General features: G+C 40.5%; 1 protein-coding gene and 1 long non-coding RNA gene across 3 annotated transcripts in view; both read right to left on the reverse strand.

Annotated features, from left to right (window-relative positions):
* Positions 1-5,873, reverse strand: part of spon1a (spondin 1a) — a 65,807-nt gene extending 59,934 nt beyond the window's left edge. The window contains exons 1-2 of one of the 2 annotated variants that reach the window (XM_056383208.1): positions 5,216-5,873; positions 4,035-4,141 (exon numbers count right to left, since the gene is read on the reverse strand). In XM_056383208.1, the coding sequence (XP_056239183.1) occupies positions 4,035-4,141; positions 5,216-5,447 (339 nt within the window). In that variant the 5' untranslated portion in view covers positions 5,448-5,873. The remainder of the gene's footprint in view (positions 1-4,034; positions 4,142-5,215) is intronic. The other variant, XM_056383214.1, reaches the window with a different exon arrangement.
* A 3,090-nt stretch (positions 5,874-8,963) lies between these two features.
* LOC130171869 (uncharacterized) overlaps positions 8,964-14,696 on the reverse strand; it is a 38,495-nt gene continuing 32,762 nt past the window's right edge. The window contains exon 3 of the long non-coding RNA XR_008828211.1: positions 8,964-9,305. This is a non-coding gene — a long non-coding RNA (uncharacterized LOC130171869). The remainder of the gene's footprint in view (positions 9,306-14,696) is intronic.

Genomic DNA, 14,696 nt, shown 5'->3' on the forward strand with positions numbered 1-14,696 from the left:
CCTGAATGGCATAGTTAGAGAGTGAGAGAAATCAGTTGTTGAATGGTTGAGATTTTCCTCATTTCTGTCCTTGTGAAACTCTGTCATTGTCATTGTATCGGAGACATTAACACAAGCTTCTTCACACCTTCCAGCACAGTATAACAGAGCTGGTTCAGGCATTTAACTCCAAACAGCAAGCCGATTAATCCAGTGCAGTGAGCGGGTGACCCGTTGCACTCTTTTGCCACTTTCCATATTGTCAGCTTAGTGGGCACAAGCAGGCATCTACCTGGAGCTGGAAGATACATGTAGCTGTATCAGTGGAAAGCAGCACTGACACTGTCTGAAATAAAGTCAATTAAATTGAATTCATCAATACTCAGATCAATCAGAAAGTTAACACCCAGATGCCTAATCATCTCACTATCCCTGTAGGCAACATAAAAAAAAAAAAGTCTCAAGATTCTTTGGGTCACACTGAAGAGTTGATATGCATGCTGCCCTCTCTCCTAAGGTGCACACCGGAGATACTAAGCATCTCATTGATTTTAACTAGACGGAAATTAGTAGAGTGGGTTGCAGCCAGCGAGCTAATATTCACTGCCCAGAGACCAAGGATGTGTTTGATAGGAAGTGACATCAGGGCAGTAAAGATGGGGAACTTTCTCACTCCATAAAGCTGTCAGCAGAGAATTTCCTTTGTCATGCCATGTTATGAATGAGTTCCCTCTGAAAGTGGATTGTGTGTGGTTGTGCATGCCTATGTGTGTGTGTGTGTGTGTGTTAGAGTCAGTGAGAGACAGAGAGAGTAAGAAGGGGAGCCTGGGAGCTGTGTGTGTGCGTGCGTGCGTGTGTGTGTGTGTGTGCATGCGATTTGTGTATATGTAGCCTATCTCAGTTTGACGGATTATACCCCCTCCATGTTCCCATGGTTTCTAACAGGCATCCTGGGCTGGCCTGACTGGACTGCAACACATGTTCAAACCAGTGAAGTCTCATGGGAATGCATAAAACACCATCTGCAAAAAGAAACGACCAATTTGCTGCAAAATGACCTATGACCCATTTCTTCTTGTACGTGTCTAATTCCAAGTTTTCAGATCTTCTAGCAACAGACAGACGCTGAGTGTTAGAAAAAGAGAGAAGTGGGACACATTACTGGAAAAGTGAGTCGGGTTTCTGCAAGAACGTATGCATCAGAGCAAGTGCTTGGCTCTGCAGTAGCTGCCGCTCAGAACCAAATGACAACATCTCTTGCATAGAGGTTAAGTGTCAGACATCTTTGTTGTCCTAACATCAGAACATCCTTGTGGAATTATAATGTGGAGATGATGCACCCACGATGTCTGTGTCTACGATTATGTCATATGTTGCACTCAAAGAGGACCCCTCATTTGACCCCCCTTCCCCCCCCCCCACTTAGCCACTTAACAATTTGCCTTTTCTTGTTCCATCGTCTCACCCTGCTGAGAAGTAATGTCTCATCAGACATCGCCAGCATTGGTGGTTTACACTCCTGCCAACACACACACACACACACACACACACACACACACACACACACACACACACACACACACACACACACACACACACACACACACACACACACACACACACACACACACACCACACACACACACACACACACACACACACACACACACACACACACACACACGCAGAGGCAGCTGACCTCCCAAGAGAGCTCAATAAAAGTGCTTTTCATCAAGTCGGGAGCTGTCGTGAGACGGCTGAAATGTAGCACACCAGCAGATTTCAAATGAGCTGTATGTTAAATAAAGCCTGACGTCTTCTGTTGCAGCTTCTTTTCTCTTTCTATTCTCTCATTGCCTGGAGGTTGGCCCACCCAGAGCTCTTTCAGAATGGAGAAATGGTGTGTGTCTGTGTGTGTGTTTGTGTTTTTTTGACACAGAAGACAAAAAACATGAAAGACTAACTGAGTAGGTGATGATAGAGGGATATCTCTTTGGACAGCAGTTTATTTTTTAAAGCGCTGTCACATGATGCTTAAACCTAAACCTAGGTGATCATCTGCAGCTGTGAAAGAGACCTTCAACTTTTTAAAACCTAGCAGGAGTCCAATCAAAGCCAGGTCCCAGTAATGACGTATCCATTCATTTTACTTCTGATGCCAACATCTGAAGGCCGTGGTAACACTTCTATCTATCACAACTTTCTCTGTGCGCTCCACACTCAGTCTCTTCCATGTGTGGAGCAAAGTGACTTAACGTGACTAAATGATGTAGCGTTTCTCCTCTTTATGCTCAAGGCTGGCTCTAAATAACAACAGCATGAAATCAATTGCAAGGACAAATAAAACAAAAAAAACCTTGCCGTTGCTAACACTGGGTAATGAGATGTGAGGTGCACAAAGGACAAAAATAAAATGTTCCTGTTTTTTATGTCCCCCCCATATTCAAGGCTCAGGTTCACAGAGAGTGCCCCAGCATGGCAATAACTTTGATCAGAGCAGCCTGAGGGCTGCTGTGCAAACCTCCCCATATACTGTACTATAGGTTCAATAAAATACTAGGGTTTTATATGGGAAACAACTGAACCCGACAGGTTCACAAGAATCTGAAAAAGAGAACTCCATACATGCTGTTAAACCCATTCAACAATTTCTCCTTTACAGGGTCCGCTCTAAGAAAACATAGGATTTCAAGCTCTGGGCAGGAGTGGGAATTTGGTTTGGGTTAAAACTGCGTTTCTATGTGTGCCCTTCATTTTCTTATAAGGAATACACTGTATTGTGCTGTACTGGCTTTACTGTTAACTATATTACAGCATTTCTCTAATAGTTGGGTAAATGACAAAGCTAAAACCAATTCCTCAGTTGCTCAGTTCTTTTCAAATGCTTTGAAAACAGGATGTCATCTTGTGCTCTGTAAGCTCTGTGCATTTCTTGAAACTGCAGCCTTGACCGAGATGAAATAAGCATTGGCAGGACATAGCAAGCTAAAAGGCATGAGAGCAGAACAAGAGCCAGTGAAGAGGAATGAACTGAAATGTTTTGAATGTAATATTAAGTTTAGGTTTGGAAGTTTTTTTTTTCACCTTACAATGTAGTTCTACACTGTCAATGTGTTGTAATGTAATCTAAGGTAATAACCGTGTGCTATATGCATAGCACTATATGTTTAATAAGTATACATCCCAGAAATAACATTAGTGTATTAAGTTGATCACAGTATTATATGATTATTATTCCTCCTCTCTCTGTATTCGCACACATTACAATTCTAACACTGCATTACAATTACTCAAGGCCTCACATATTTGGTCATTATCACGTGCGTCTCAGCACCACTTTCCTTGCTTACTCTCTCTTCCTTTCGCAATCTCGGCCCCACTCCCTCCTCTCCCTCCTTCCTACAGTGCTCCAGCTGGACTTGCCTGTATAAAAAGCTAATTAGCCTCTTAACTACACCAACTGTACACTGCCTACATACATGAACCGTACGGCTGATTGTGAGAACACAAATTCCACACAAGTACTTTCTCAGCCTGGCAAGGCACAGTCAGCTACATGGAGCTGAGCTGAGAGTATGCTCTTTTCGAATGCTATATCAAGCCTATTAGAGAAGGTGAGGTGAGAAGAATCACACTTTGACATGTGAAGACATGAAGACTGTGCAAAAAAAAAAAAAAAAACTGTCAAGACCCATCCCCACCCCCACCACACCCATCTACAGTATGATCTGTCTATGTTTTTCTCTCTTTCCACACACGTCTTGGACAGTGCTGGATGGAATTGATATAAGGGTTAAGCCAGGTTTGGTTAGCTGTACTGGTTCCCTGTCTGTTTGTGGCTGCTGAGTCATAAATGAAAATGTATGGTATTACCAATATGAAGGATGGACATTAAAGCCCTGGGGTTCAACTACAGTTGTGTCAGACCAGGATGAGTGTTGTATAATTAATTACAATGTGACAGCACTGTGATAACTGAGGGAAAAAAACAGAGATTTTTCTATCAGATTTTTCTTACGAAAACCAATATTCACATCTTTAATACACTACTTTACCTGGAAATTACCAGCAAAGTCCTCGTCCTTGTCTCCTTCTGTGCCCTCCTTCAGGGCAATAAGGATGAACCCTCTAAAGTAGGAGGGGCTGGTTGCAATCACAGACACTAGATGGAAGAAACAAGAGAGACAGCAGGCATCAATCCGCAGAGAACAAAGCTGAACTAAAATCCTCATTCCAAACAGGAGACTACGGCGACCCTCACTAACTACGTGCCTGAGAAGTGTTGGATTTAGAAACAACACTGCATGCCTTGAGCTCTGATAAATACAGAGTTATATATTCTGATATAATTGTTTTTTTTTTTCTCACAATCAAAAGTTTCACCTGTTCTTGAGGATGTAGCTCAGATAACAGTAATTATAACTGCTCACTCTCAGCCCAGCAGTATTTTTCTATAAGATGTTGAAGATAGGGTTTTGTGCACTTTGCAGTCCAGCAGAACATAAGAGAATGTTAATTTACTGTGGGGAAAATTTAATTTGCTGTACTTGACAACTTTATCAGCATCTTGAGATATGGCTTTTAGACTTCAAAATGACTCATTTCCAGTGTAGCTGAAAGAAAAACGTGATTTCCGACTCCTCACTTGGAGTTAATTCTGTTGGACTATCTGGATGACGGAAAACTATTTCTGATTAAAGCAATTAAAGAATGAACCAACATGCAACGTTTTGTCGGGAAAAACGGCCTGAGCCTTTACGATTCCCAGAGCAGATGGCACATGCCCATTCAATGACTGCACCCAATAACTTTAACTTTCAACAAAAACAATCAAACCGGGGACGGCTGACTTTTTAAGACATTGTTATATATAGGTTATATATCAATTTCTCTATATATAAAAAAAAGATTTACCTGTATAAAACCCTTTAAAATCTTGAGGATAAAGGATTATTTATTCATTTGTGTTCAAATTAGGTTGTGAGTAAAGTGATGTTACATTTGATTTTTAATACATAAAATACATATTCCTTCACTTGCATGCAGGATCATCTCTTTACTCACCAAATATAGTTCACTTGTAGGGCATAAACACCGGCGAAGGGTCAAAAGTAGCCAGTAGAAACTTATTTTTTGAGTTTGCATAACCGACTGACTGCAGGATGGTGTTAATTTGACAATGCGCACATAGTGCCAAGCAAAGCACTGCGCGTAAATCTGGCAGACAAACACCCACCTCTGTATGTGCTCCCTGGCTGGTAATTGTCCGGGTCTCCTTCAACGCGGAGGCGAAATTCGTTGTTGCTGTCCTTGCGATTGGTCTGAGCCCGTAATATCCGACTACAATACCCGTCCGCCTTGCCGACTCTCTCAGAGGGCTCCTCGGTGAATGCAAACGTATTGCACGCTGTGCTGGAGACGAAGCAAAGCAGGAGCAGAACGCGCGAGTGTAGCCCGGTTGGTGTCATCTTGTAGGGTTTCCGACAGCCAAGTTGATGCGCGGAGGTGAAAGGAATCTTCTCAGGGAGGAGAAGGAGAAACGTTTGTTTCAGCTCCTGCTTCACTCCCAAATGAGAGCCCAACTTGCCAACTGCCGAAGTAGACTTCTGCTCTGCTAGGAGGGTAGATCCATCCTGGTGTGAATGAAAGAGAGAGAGAGAGAGTGAGTGAGAGAGAGAGAGAGAAGAGGACTGACTGGGATGTGCTGTGCTCTCGCTCTACGAGCACTGCACACTGCGCGCCGCTGGTTGGCCTGAACTGGATGAGCAGGGGTCCGGGGAAATGGCCAAGCGAGGAATGAGCGGTGTATGGCTGTCACCAAGGCCACAGCTATTTACAAAGCGACTGTAGGTGAGGAACACTCTGAACCAACAGACTGAGAACACAGACAAACATTCCTACCGATGAGTGCTGAGAGAAGGCAACATGTTTCACATACTTGGACTCAACAGACACTCAAAAAAAAATTAATAAAGCTTGCTAAACGGTTGTCTAGGTGACTAATTAAACAAGCCTCGAGTCACATGTCAGTGTTGAATTCATTAGCTGGTTGGCGAATGCTTTGCTCTCCTTTCTTTTAGTGCGCAAACGTTAACTGATGAAGTTTCAACATATTAACACATATTAACTTTTTTTAATGATTATTTATTTATTTTTTAACATATTAACACACCAGGAAGATCTGTCTGAATAAAAAGGTACAGCATATATGCATCATAGTCACATGCCAGCAAAGAGGGGTTTAAAACATTTGAAGCTACAGAGAAAATGCTCTTCTGTCATTATCGGCACAAGGAATGAGATTTCACGTATGTATCTAGTGCACTAAGGACCTCTCAGAGAATACTGATCCATCTCAGTTACATCTGAAAAAACAGACACTAACCTGAAGCCATGTTGGTCCAAAAGTCTCTGGCATGCTGTGCGGAGCCTATAAGCCACACATGCTGTTGTCATGAGAGTACTATGGCCATTATCGCTGCATGTCTGTAGAGATGGTATCGTCAGTCTGTCCTCTACTCTGGTACATACTGAAATATATAACCAACTACAGAATGGATTGCCATGAAATGTTACACAGACATTCGTGCTCCCCAGAGGATGAAGCCTACTGACTTTGGTGATCCTCTGACTTTTTGCTTTAGCGCCACCATGAGGTGCATGAAATGTGTCAATTATCATCACAATTTGTGAAATCCTGAGGGGAGACACACTCATGTCACTCATATCCTTTAATGATCTTGAGCTTGTGTTGATGGTCTCTTTCTGAATGAATCAGAGGGTTTGTGAAGCGAATGAAAAAAAAACCCTCACTATTCACAAGCCCCTGGAAGGGACATGTCTATGCTCTGCTTGAATTGGTTTTCTGTGATTCTCGGATAAAATGTCAGCGATAGTGGTTCCCTTTGTCTTTATTCTCCGCTTTCCTCTTTCTTCTTCCCTGCTCAGTCTCTCTTAGTATGTGCATGCATGCCTAACCGCTCACCTTTAGACTTTTTTTTTAACCAGAATCAGTAATCAGTAAGCAGAATATCAATAGAGTTCAACTGCTACTCGTGATCATGACAAAGTGCTTTCCATCAGGGGAAGTGTCCTCTGTGTCCAGGTATGATATAATTTATTAAGTGGTGAGGAATACATGAGTGTTTTCGAGTAATATTTAATCAAGATATTCATGCAAATTTGGCTGTGCCTTTCTATTACATATTATCCAGCACTGATTTAATGACTGGTTGTTTCAGTAGTTGACAGCTCCTAAAATCAACCAGGCACTGTGAGGCCCTGAAACAGAAGCATGATGGTTTTGTGCCGGTTTCAAAGGACTCAACCTTTGCTAAACATTTAAAGCCTTAAAAAAGTCAAATCAGCACCAGTCTGAAAAACACTGGGGTGTTTAAACCTAACTATGGTAGAAAAAAACTACCATACAGGGGAGTAATCACTTTATTATCTATCTGCAGTTTGCTTTATTTTGACCTTCATTTTGTCTCATTAACAGGCTAAAGAAATAAAATATTCTCTCCTGTTCCCTATCTGCCTTCCTCTCTTGTTGCCTCCTGACCTTCTTTTCTGCCTTTTCTCCCTCATTTCCTCTTTTTTTTCCCAAACCATATCAGTTTTGACAGCTGTTTGTTCACTGTGAGTTCTCTAGTCAATTAAATAAAAACATGACTCATTACACAACACCACCACAACACTGGGTGTGAAGTGACACACTGAAATGTGTTGATGCAATCCCCTTCTTGGTGTCTTAATCTGGCTCAGGTGGTAGGCTGCATTTTATCCTTTGTGACATTTTCTTGCAACACCCCATGAGTTTATTTTAGTCTTCAAAAGGGTCAGCAGGCATGTAATGAGAATGTTACCACTTCTGATGGGCACTGACAAATGGAGAGTGGCTATGCTCTGTGCACCTACCACTGGGTTGATGGATGGATGATGTGGGAGGAGAGGAACAGAGTCTGGATAGCAGAATGCTACACCAGCAGGTGTCATGAAAGCATTTTGTCTCACAGCCCTGCTGAGATGCATTTCTTCACCACCTTCGGTCCTCAGGTTCCTCCCTGCCTTTTACAAAATGTGGTATACATAAAAACAATATCTGTAAGATCCTCACATTCCCCTATAGAATGGAAGTAAAATAGCAGAGGGAAAATGTTGACTTGTGTAACTACAGTCCATGTTACAGAATTTACAAAACGTTTTTGTAAATATAGTTGCTTCAAAATGTATTCAGACCCTTTCCCTTTTTGCATTCACTCTTGTTTGCAGATTTAATTTTAAATGGATAAAATTACCATTTTTTTCATTAATTGACACTCAATAACTCATAATGACAGAGTGAACAAAATGTTTTTTCAAAATTTTTTTGTGAATTTATTTTATCTAAAACTCAAAAACAAATGTTTGCGCACGGGGGATTTCTGTTTTGAATTCCCAAACCAGTCAATAAAAAGTGGTGAAGTTGAATGACTTATGAGCCACCATTCCCTCACCAAATTATTCTTGAGCTGCCCTTGAGTGAGGCACTTAGCCACCAACAGCTCCAAGGGAGCAACTCAGAGGCAGCAGCAGGAGACTGTCAATGCACTGCGTCACTACCAGGTGTGTGTGCGTGCAACTAGGGATTGGAAGAATGCAATGCTGAAAACAGCGTTCACTTTTAGCTGACCTTTTCTGGACAAACAAAAGTTGCTCTATGTAAATGTTGTTACATTAAAACTTATTTCTATTTCATTGAATGACACAAAAGTAACTATGGTATGTAAAAAGTTTGGGGTTGGTTGACAGCTGGTTAAGAGATAAGTCTATTTGAGGGGGAAAAAAATGCCATTAGCTTTGACCTCACTCACTAGATTTTCCACAGACCACATTTCATTTCCTCCCTCTATTTACACAAATAGTGACAGATAAACTTATAATAGCTTCAAACTATGATAGTTTGGCAATGAGTAAAATGGATGGAGAGTGACAGTTAAGTTATTTATTAATAAAAGTATGTACAAAGCAAATAATAGAGTGTGGGCAGGAAAACAAAAAGTAGCAGTCTAAAGTTACTTATTCACATCTGGACGGCATGAAGTTTAAGGATTCATGTCTTGTGCTAAAAAACGGATGCCTTTAACTCTGTTGACATCAGTTGGACAGAACACATGTGGTCTGTGGATGTGGTGCCATCAGCACATGAGGTTGTTACTGTTAGTCTAGACACCCACTGTGTGCTTTCCTCTGTAGTGACGCCATGGTCTGCCGGTCTCTTCTGAAGTGGTCTCTTCCACTGCCACATCTAAGGGATCAAATCATAGCACGGGATTTCAACAGGAGCTCTGCAAAAAAAAACAAAAAAAAAACACAGATTTTAATCTCTTCCCAACACCTCTGTAAAAACCTTGTACTTTTTTTCGGCTGTCATTTAAAACAAGCGTTTTTGTTTGTCCGTTCTGATTTTTATGACAGAGCACAACACAAAACAAAAGAAAACACAAAGAGATTGATACTACTCTGTAAATGTAAGGTTACAGCCAGCAGGCTAGCTTAGTTTAGCACAAAGAATGGAAACAGGGGAAAGAGCTTATCTGGCTTATTTGTCCAAAGGTTGCAGAATCCCCGCATCATATCTCGTTTCTTTAATCCATAGAAAAACTTAAGTGAAAAGTTGACATTTTGCTGCTGTGTGCAGATTATGTGCCAGACCATTTCTTGGCTCTGAGAAACCCAGCCATACTCAAGAAGGTATTGCACTTTGCCAACAGATAGTACTACACAGAACCCCCTGTAAGGTAAACTGTCTATTCTTTGCTTATGGACAAATGTCAGGGTAGTATAAATCCTCCTGTTTAATTTGCCAACAAAGTAAATAAGTATATTTGCCAAAATGTAGAACTGTTACATTAAGCATTCTGTTTAATATGAATTTTGCACTTGAAACTTGCCTATGTATGCATGTGCAAGCAACACTTTGCTAACTGTGTATATAATGTACAGTGCAATTTATATCCTCATGAGGAAAATCTGATAATTATTCTCTCTTTCTCCACACACTTCTGCATTTCTCAACTCCTGCACAAGACTTTGAAAAAAATTCCCTGTGCTTTGTTGTTTTCTGAGAGGAATAGAGGTCAAGCAGGAAAATCAAATTAGGCTCTCATTTGATCGTGGTGGAGCAGGAGAGCGTGCTCATTAAACAGTTGAGCCCCCCGCTGCCGAGTCATTAAGGCCATATTTACCATGCAATAGCACTATATACAGAGAACCTGAGAAGCTCTACTTCACCAGTTCCACTTAATTTGAAGGAGAAAGAGAAGTAGTTGGAGGACACAGACAGAAGAGGAGGAAGAAAACATATTTGACTCATGTCAGACTCTAGGCCTTGAGTATTAATCCCAATATGAGATCTATACATGATATGTTTTACATTCAGATATTTATTTCAGATCAGCGGACTGAAAACAAATAAGAAAGAATTACTGACATATCCTCAACTTTAGTGGTTAATGATCATTGATGTACATGTACGACAGGCTCTGATGTCACTCAGCACAGTTCAGCATCCTTGGTCTGCAGACAGAGTTAATGTCTTTATTTCCACCCTGGCTTCACACATCCAGGCCCCCATCTACTGCTTTGGAGGTAATGCATTTTGATGTCCGTCTAAAAGCCTGAGTGAAACATGTGCTGTTGGGAGGCCAGCGAGCGTACGGGGGCTATCACAAATGATTACAGTCAGCCAGAGGGTGACGGGGATCGCCAGGTGCTGGGGCCTGCTGAGGCATTACTTATTGAATCCTGTCTTTAGCTCTTAGGAGACCCGCGCCATATCTAAATGGCTTTGAGGAAATCACACACCCTGTCAGAAACTATTAAGTTTCTGTCTCAGAAACAGACTGCCTCAGCCAAAGATTGCCACTAGTCTTTGGGAGGCAAAATACAGCTTTTAGCTGCTGAAGTCTAGTTCAGTGAGGCCTTTGCGGAAATACATTTGGATGATACATACTGTACATACATAAAATCTGGACAATAGAACAGAAAATTCAACAGTCTATTATGAGTGTATTCCAATCCAACAGTTATGGCGCGTATCCATAAGCTTTAGTGAGTCCCCTTGTACTTCACTTCACAAGTTAAGCAAAGAAACAGTCTCAAAACAGCAGAAGCATGTTAGAGAAAGCAGACATGGCACTCAGGTGTTCTCAGACCAGATGTTAACCACTATCATAAGCCATCTCACTGAACTCCACCAGATAGAATACAACAACAACAATACACAGACTGAAACCCAAATTCAACAATGATAGTGTAACAACAACACTGGAGATAACAGAGACTGACACACAGAAAAATACTCAGGAGAAGTCGGTATACACAGGTGGTCAGTCCAGAACAGGTAAACAATTACAGACAGGGAGTGGGCAAAAAAACAAGACTAAGTAAAAGCTAGTATATGGCTGGACTGCTTATGGTCAATGTGTGAAATTGAGGTCGTTGTACTGTTGTAGAACTGCTGTAAACAGTATTTGCATTATGCCAAGTGTCAGCCAGTTCAGTCCTTTATCTGCTTTCGGCTCTCCCACATTCTGTGCTCATATATACAGTATTTTAATACAGCAAAATTTCCAATAAAGCTGTTCTCATTTATATGCCTTTCCGTTTCTGTTCTCAGACAACGGAAATAAGTTTGAAATAGTGACGAAGCGGGGCATCGCTTCCTCTGCAACAATGTAAGGACCATTGCCATTACAGATTGTTCCGGCCCACTTTAACCCCTGCTGGCGACTTTTCTATGGAAAGTAGCTACGGTTTGTCCAAAAAGTAGCTAGATTTGTCATAAGGTGCTTTTTAGAAAAAAAAAAAATCCCTAGCCACAATTGCGTTGCGTTAGAAACACTGTAGGCTTTCAAATGCCCCCATTAATCGGACCCGTTTGTGCCAGTCCATTTTGAAACAGCAACGGCCAATAGGGAAACTACATCACTCAGGTGGCCGACCAATGGTGTTACTTCATGACTCACCTTTATCACTCAGGCTCTCTTTGGAACATCCACTCGCCCACTATATAGTCCACTACATGTTGAATCAGCCATTTGGTAGCACTGTTTGAATTTGCAGTGGCTTGCCTCCTCCTCTGCCTGAGCAGCGGGATTTTAAAAAGTCATTATTACAACATCTGTTGGGACCATATCTGAAAAAACACACATGACGAAAACTGAGTAAAAGTTGCTCTGTAGACACTAATTAAAACATACGTAATATGCAAAAAATGGTTAAAAATTTTTAATTTTTTTAAAATAATTTAATGTATTTTGCCTCACATGTGGGGCAGATGCTCTGGCGTTTGTTTATGTCTGATGCAAAATGTATCAACAGCTGTCTGCATGTAATGACTAGTGAGTCTCCTATGTAACAAAAACTATATAGCAGGTGAGTGAGTGGCCAGATGGATGCAGCATCAGTTAAGTCAGTCATTCAGTCAGCCAAAAACAAGGTCATCAACCATGGAATAAAACACAGGGAGAATTCAGGAAAACAATGGACACCCAAGGTATAACAAAGACAGTCTGGCAGGGAACAGGGGAAGTAGGGGGAGAATAGAGTATATACGGGGTGGACAGACAGGAAACACCAGGGGCAGGTAAGTTGATTGGGAGCAGGTGTGGATGATCAAAATGCAGGAGACACACGGGGTAGGAACTGAAACGACAGGACAGGTGAGTAAATAAAATAAAACCAGAAGCAAGACATGTGAAACTTAATGGGATTTTACAGATGGACTGAAGTGCCAAGGTGGCTTTTGTATATATGATCAATGCATTCAAAATCTCTATCCTATTGTGCAATAGTGCTGCTAACAAAATAGTCAGTATCATAAACAATAGTCTGTCAGTGGATCACCTCAAATCAAAATATATAATGTTTTTTTCATAAAACTAATGGTACAATCATGAGTTCAGGGAGCTGATATATTCACCTTGTTTATGATACTGAATATTTTGTTACCAGCGTTTTCAAAGAGGCTTTGACCTTTTCTCAATCTCAGCCCTCCACTTGCGGCTGACCTTTAGCTAGTACACGGCACGTGTTAGCTGAAGATGCTCTTGTGTTCTCGCTTCTCGAATGTCATGCCCAGAAGCACAACAGGTCCTGTATCTCTCATCTAAACACATACCCCTCTATTACTTTTCAAAGTCATATCAGAACACCACCTAATTTAAAAAGCCCCACAAAAAGGCCTGGTAGAATGAGCTTATCGTACACAAAACGCATATCTCTTTGTAAGACATGCATACTGACTCGCCACGTTTCACCCCAAAACAGGTCATAACAATAAAATACACAAATATACACTACATATAGTACACATCAATGTGTATTATACTGTATGTAGTGCACATATTACACAATGGCAGAAAAACTTGTAAACATCAGTGTATACTGTATGTTCAGCAGGAGATAATTCTAGGGATTTTAAAAGGTCCATCTATGCATATGACATTGAAAATATAGAGTGATATTTACATTCCGTTGACCCCATGTAGTGTCTGTTGAGAAAGATCAAGTTCTCAAAAACCAAATTAACTTTAAACAACTGTTTGTTTCTGTATTGTTTTGATTTGCAATATAATATCACTAATCTTATTGATCCATTGCTGAAAACAGAAAAAAAGTAAAACAGTTTGCTTATAAAAGTCGTTTTACCATTAGGCATAATTATACTGTATGTAGTTTAGTTACTTTCAGTTAGAGTAATGTTTAAAGTGATGCCAGCAAATGGTGAGGTTACACTACACATAACACACAAGAGAGGTAACACAAAAAATATACACACTTTTATATTATGCAATACAACACAAAACCCCTGCAAAAAAATTTCACATCTGTGAAGCTTATAATGAAAATGTGTCAAAGAAGTGATGATTCAACTTTTTGAGGCCATATTTGTTGGTGTTGGCAGAGCAATTAAAATAAAAGGAACATCTTACAATATAATGCAATCCAGCACAACAACACCACAGAACTGGAATCAAACATTACTTTAGAATTGAATCCTGCCTGAGAGTTATAAGATATAAAAGTAGCATTTATTGCAAGGCTATTGCACTTGATAACATTATATTGCGGAGGGATTCTTTATATCGCTTTGAAAGATACTGTTGAGAAAGTGATACATCTAGTGCAATATAAAGACTAACCATAAGAACATGGTGCTTCACCTGAGAATGAAATACTCCTTACAGATTTTTCAAAGCTCAAATTCAATAGCAGAAACCTCCACACCAAGAATATATGGACACCTGTACTGAAGGATGTTGGGAATGCAGACTTTTACAGCATCTATGTTCAGTCTCACCAAAATCTCATGAGTTTTGCTGGGACACTTGCAAGTCAAAATAAATGAATTTGAAGCAGCTCTTCTACAAAATATGATGCAATTTGTTAGCTTTCATGATGTAATAAACTGTAGCGATATTTGAATCTTGCAAGGCAGTGCAAAAAAATGCAATTGTTTAAAGAACCCACAAAATTATACAAAAAGCTTTAGTCAAGATAGTTTTATTTTTGGATGTAAAGTGTAGCGGGTGGGAACTTCTGCAGGAGTCTGTATATCACATACAGTCAATAGTCTGTGGAGATAGCTAACCAGGAAAGTGAATGTTCTTGAGTTTTAGCTGTGAATAACAGTGAATGTAATGTAATGTTTTATGTATTAGGTAATTGACTCA

This window comes from Seriola aureovittata, chromosome 1, assembly GCF_021018895.1.
Source record: "Seriola aureovittata isolate HTS-2021-v1 ecotype China chromosome 1, ASM2101889v1, whole genome shotgun sequence".
Classification (NCBI taxonomy): Eukaryota; Metazoa; Chordata; class Actinopteri; order Carangiformes; family Carangidae; genus Seriola; species Seriola aureovittata.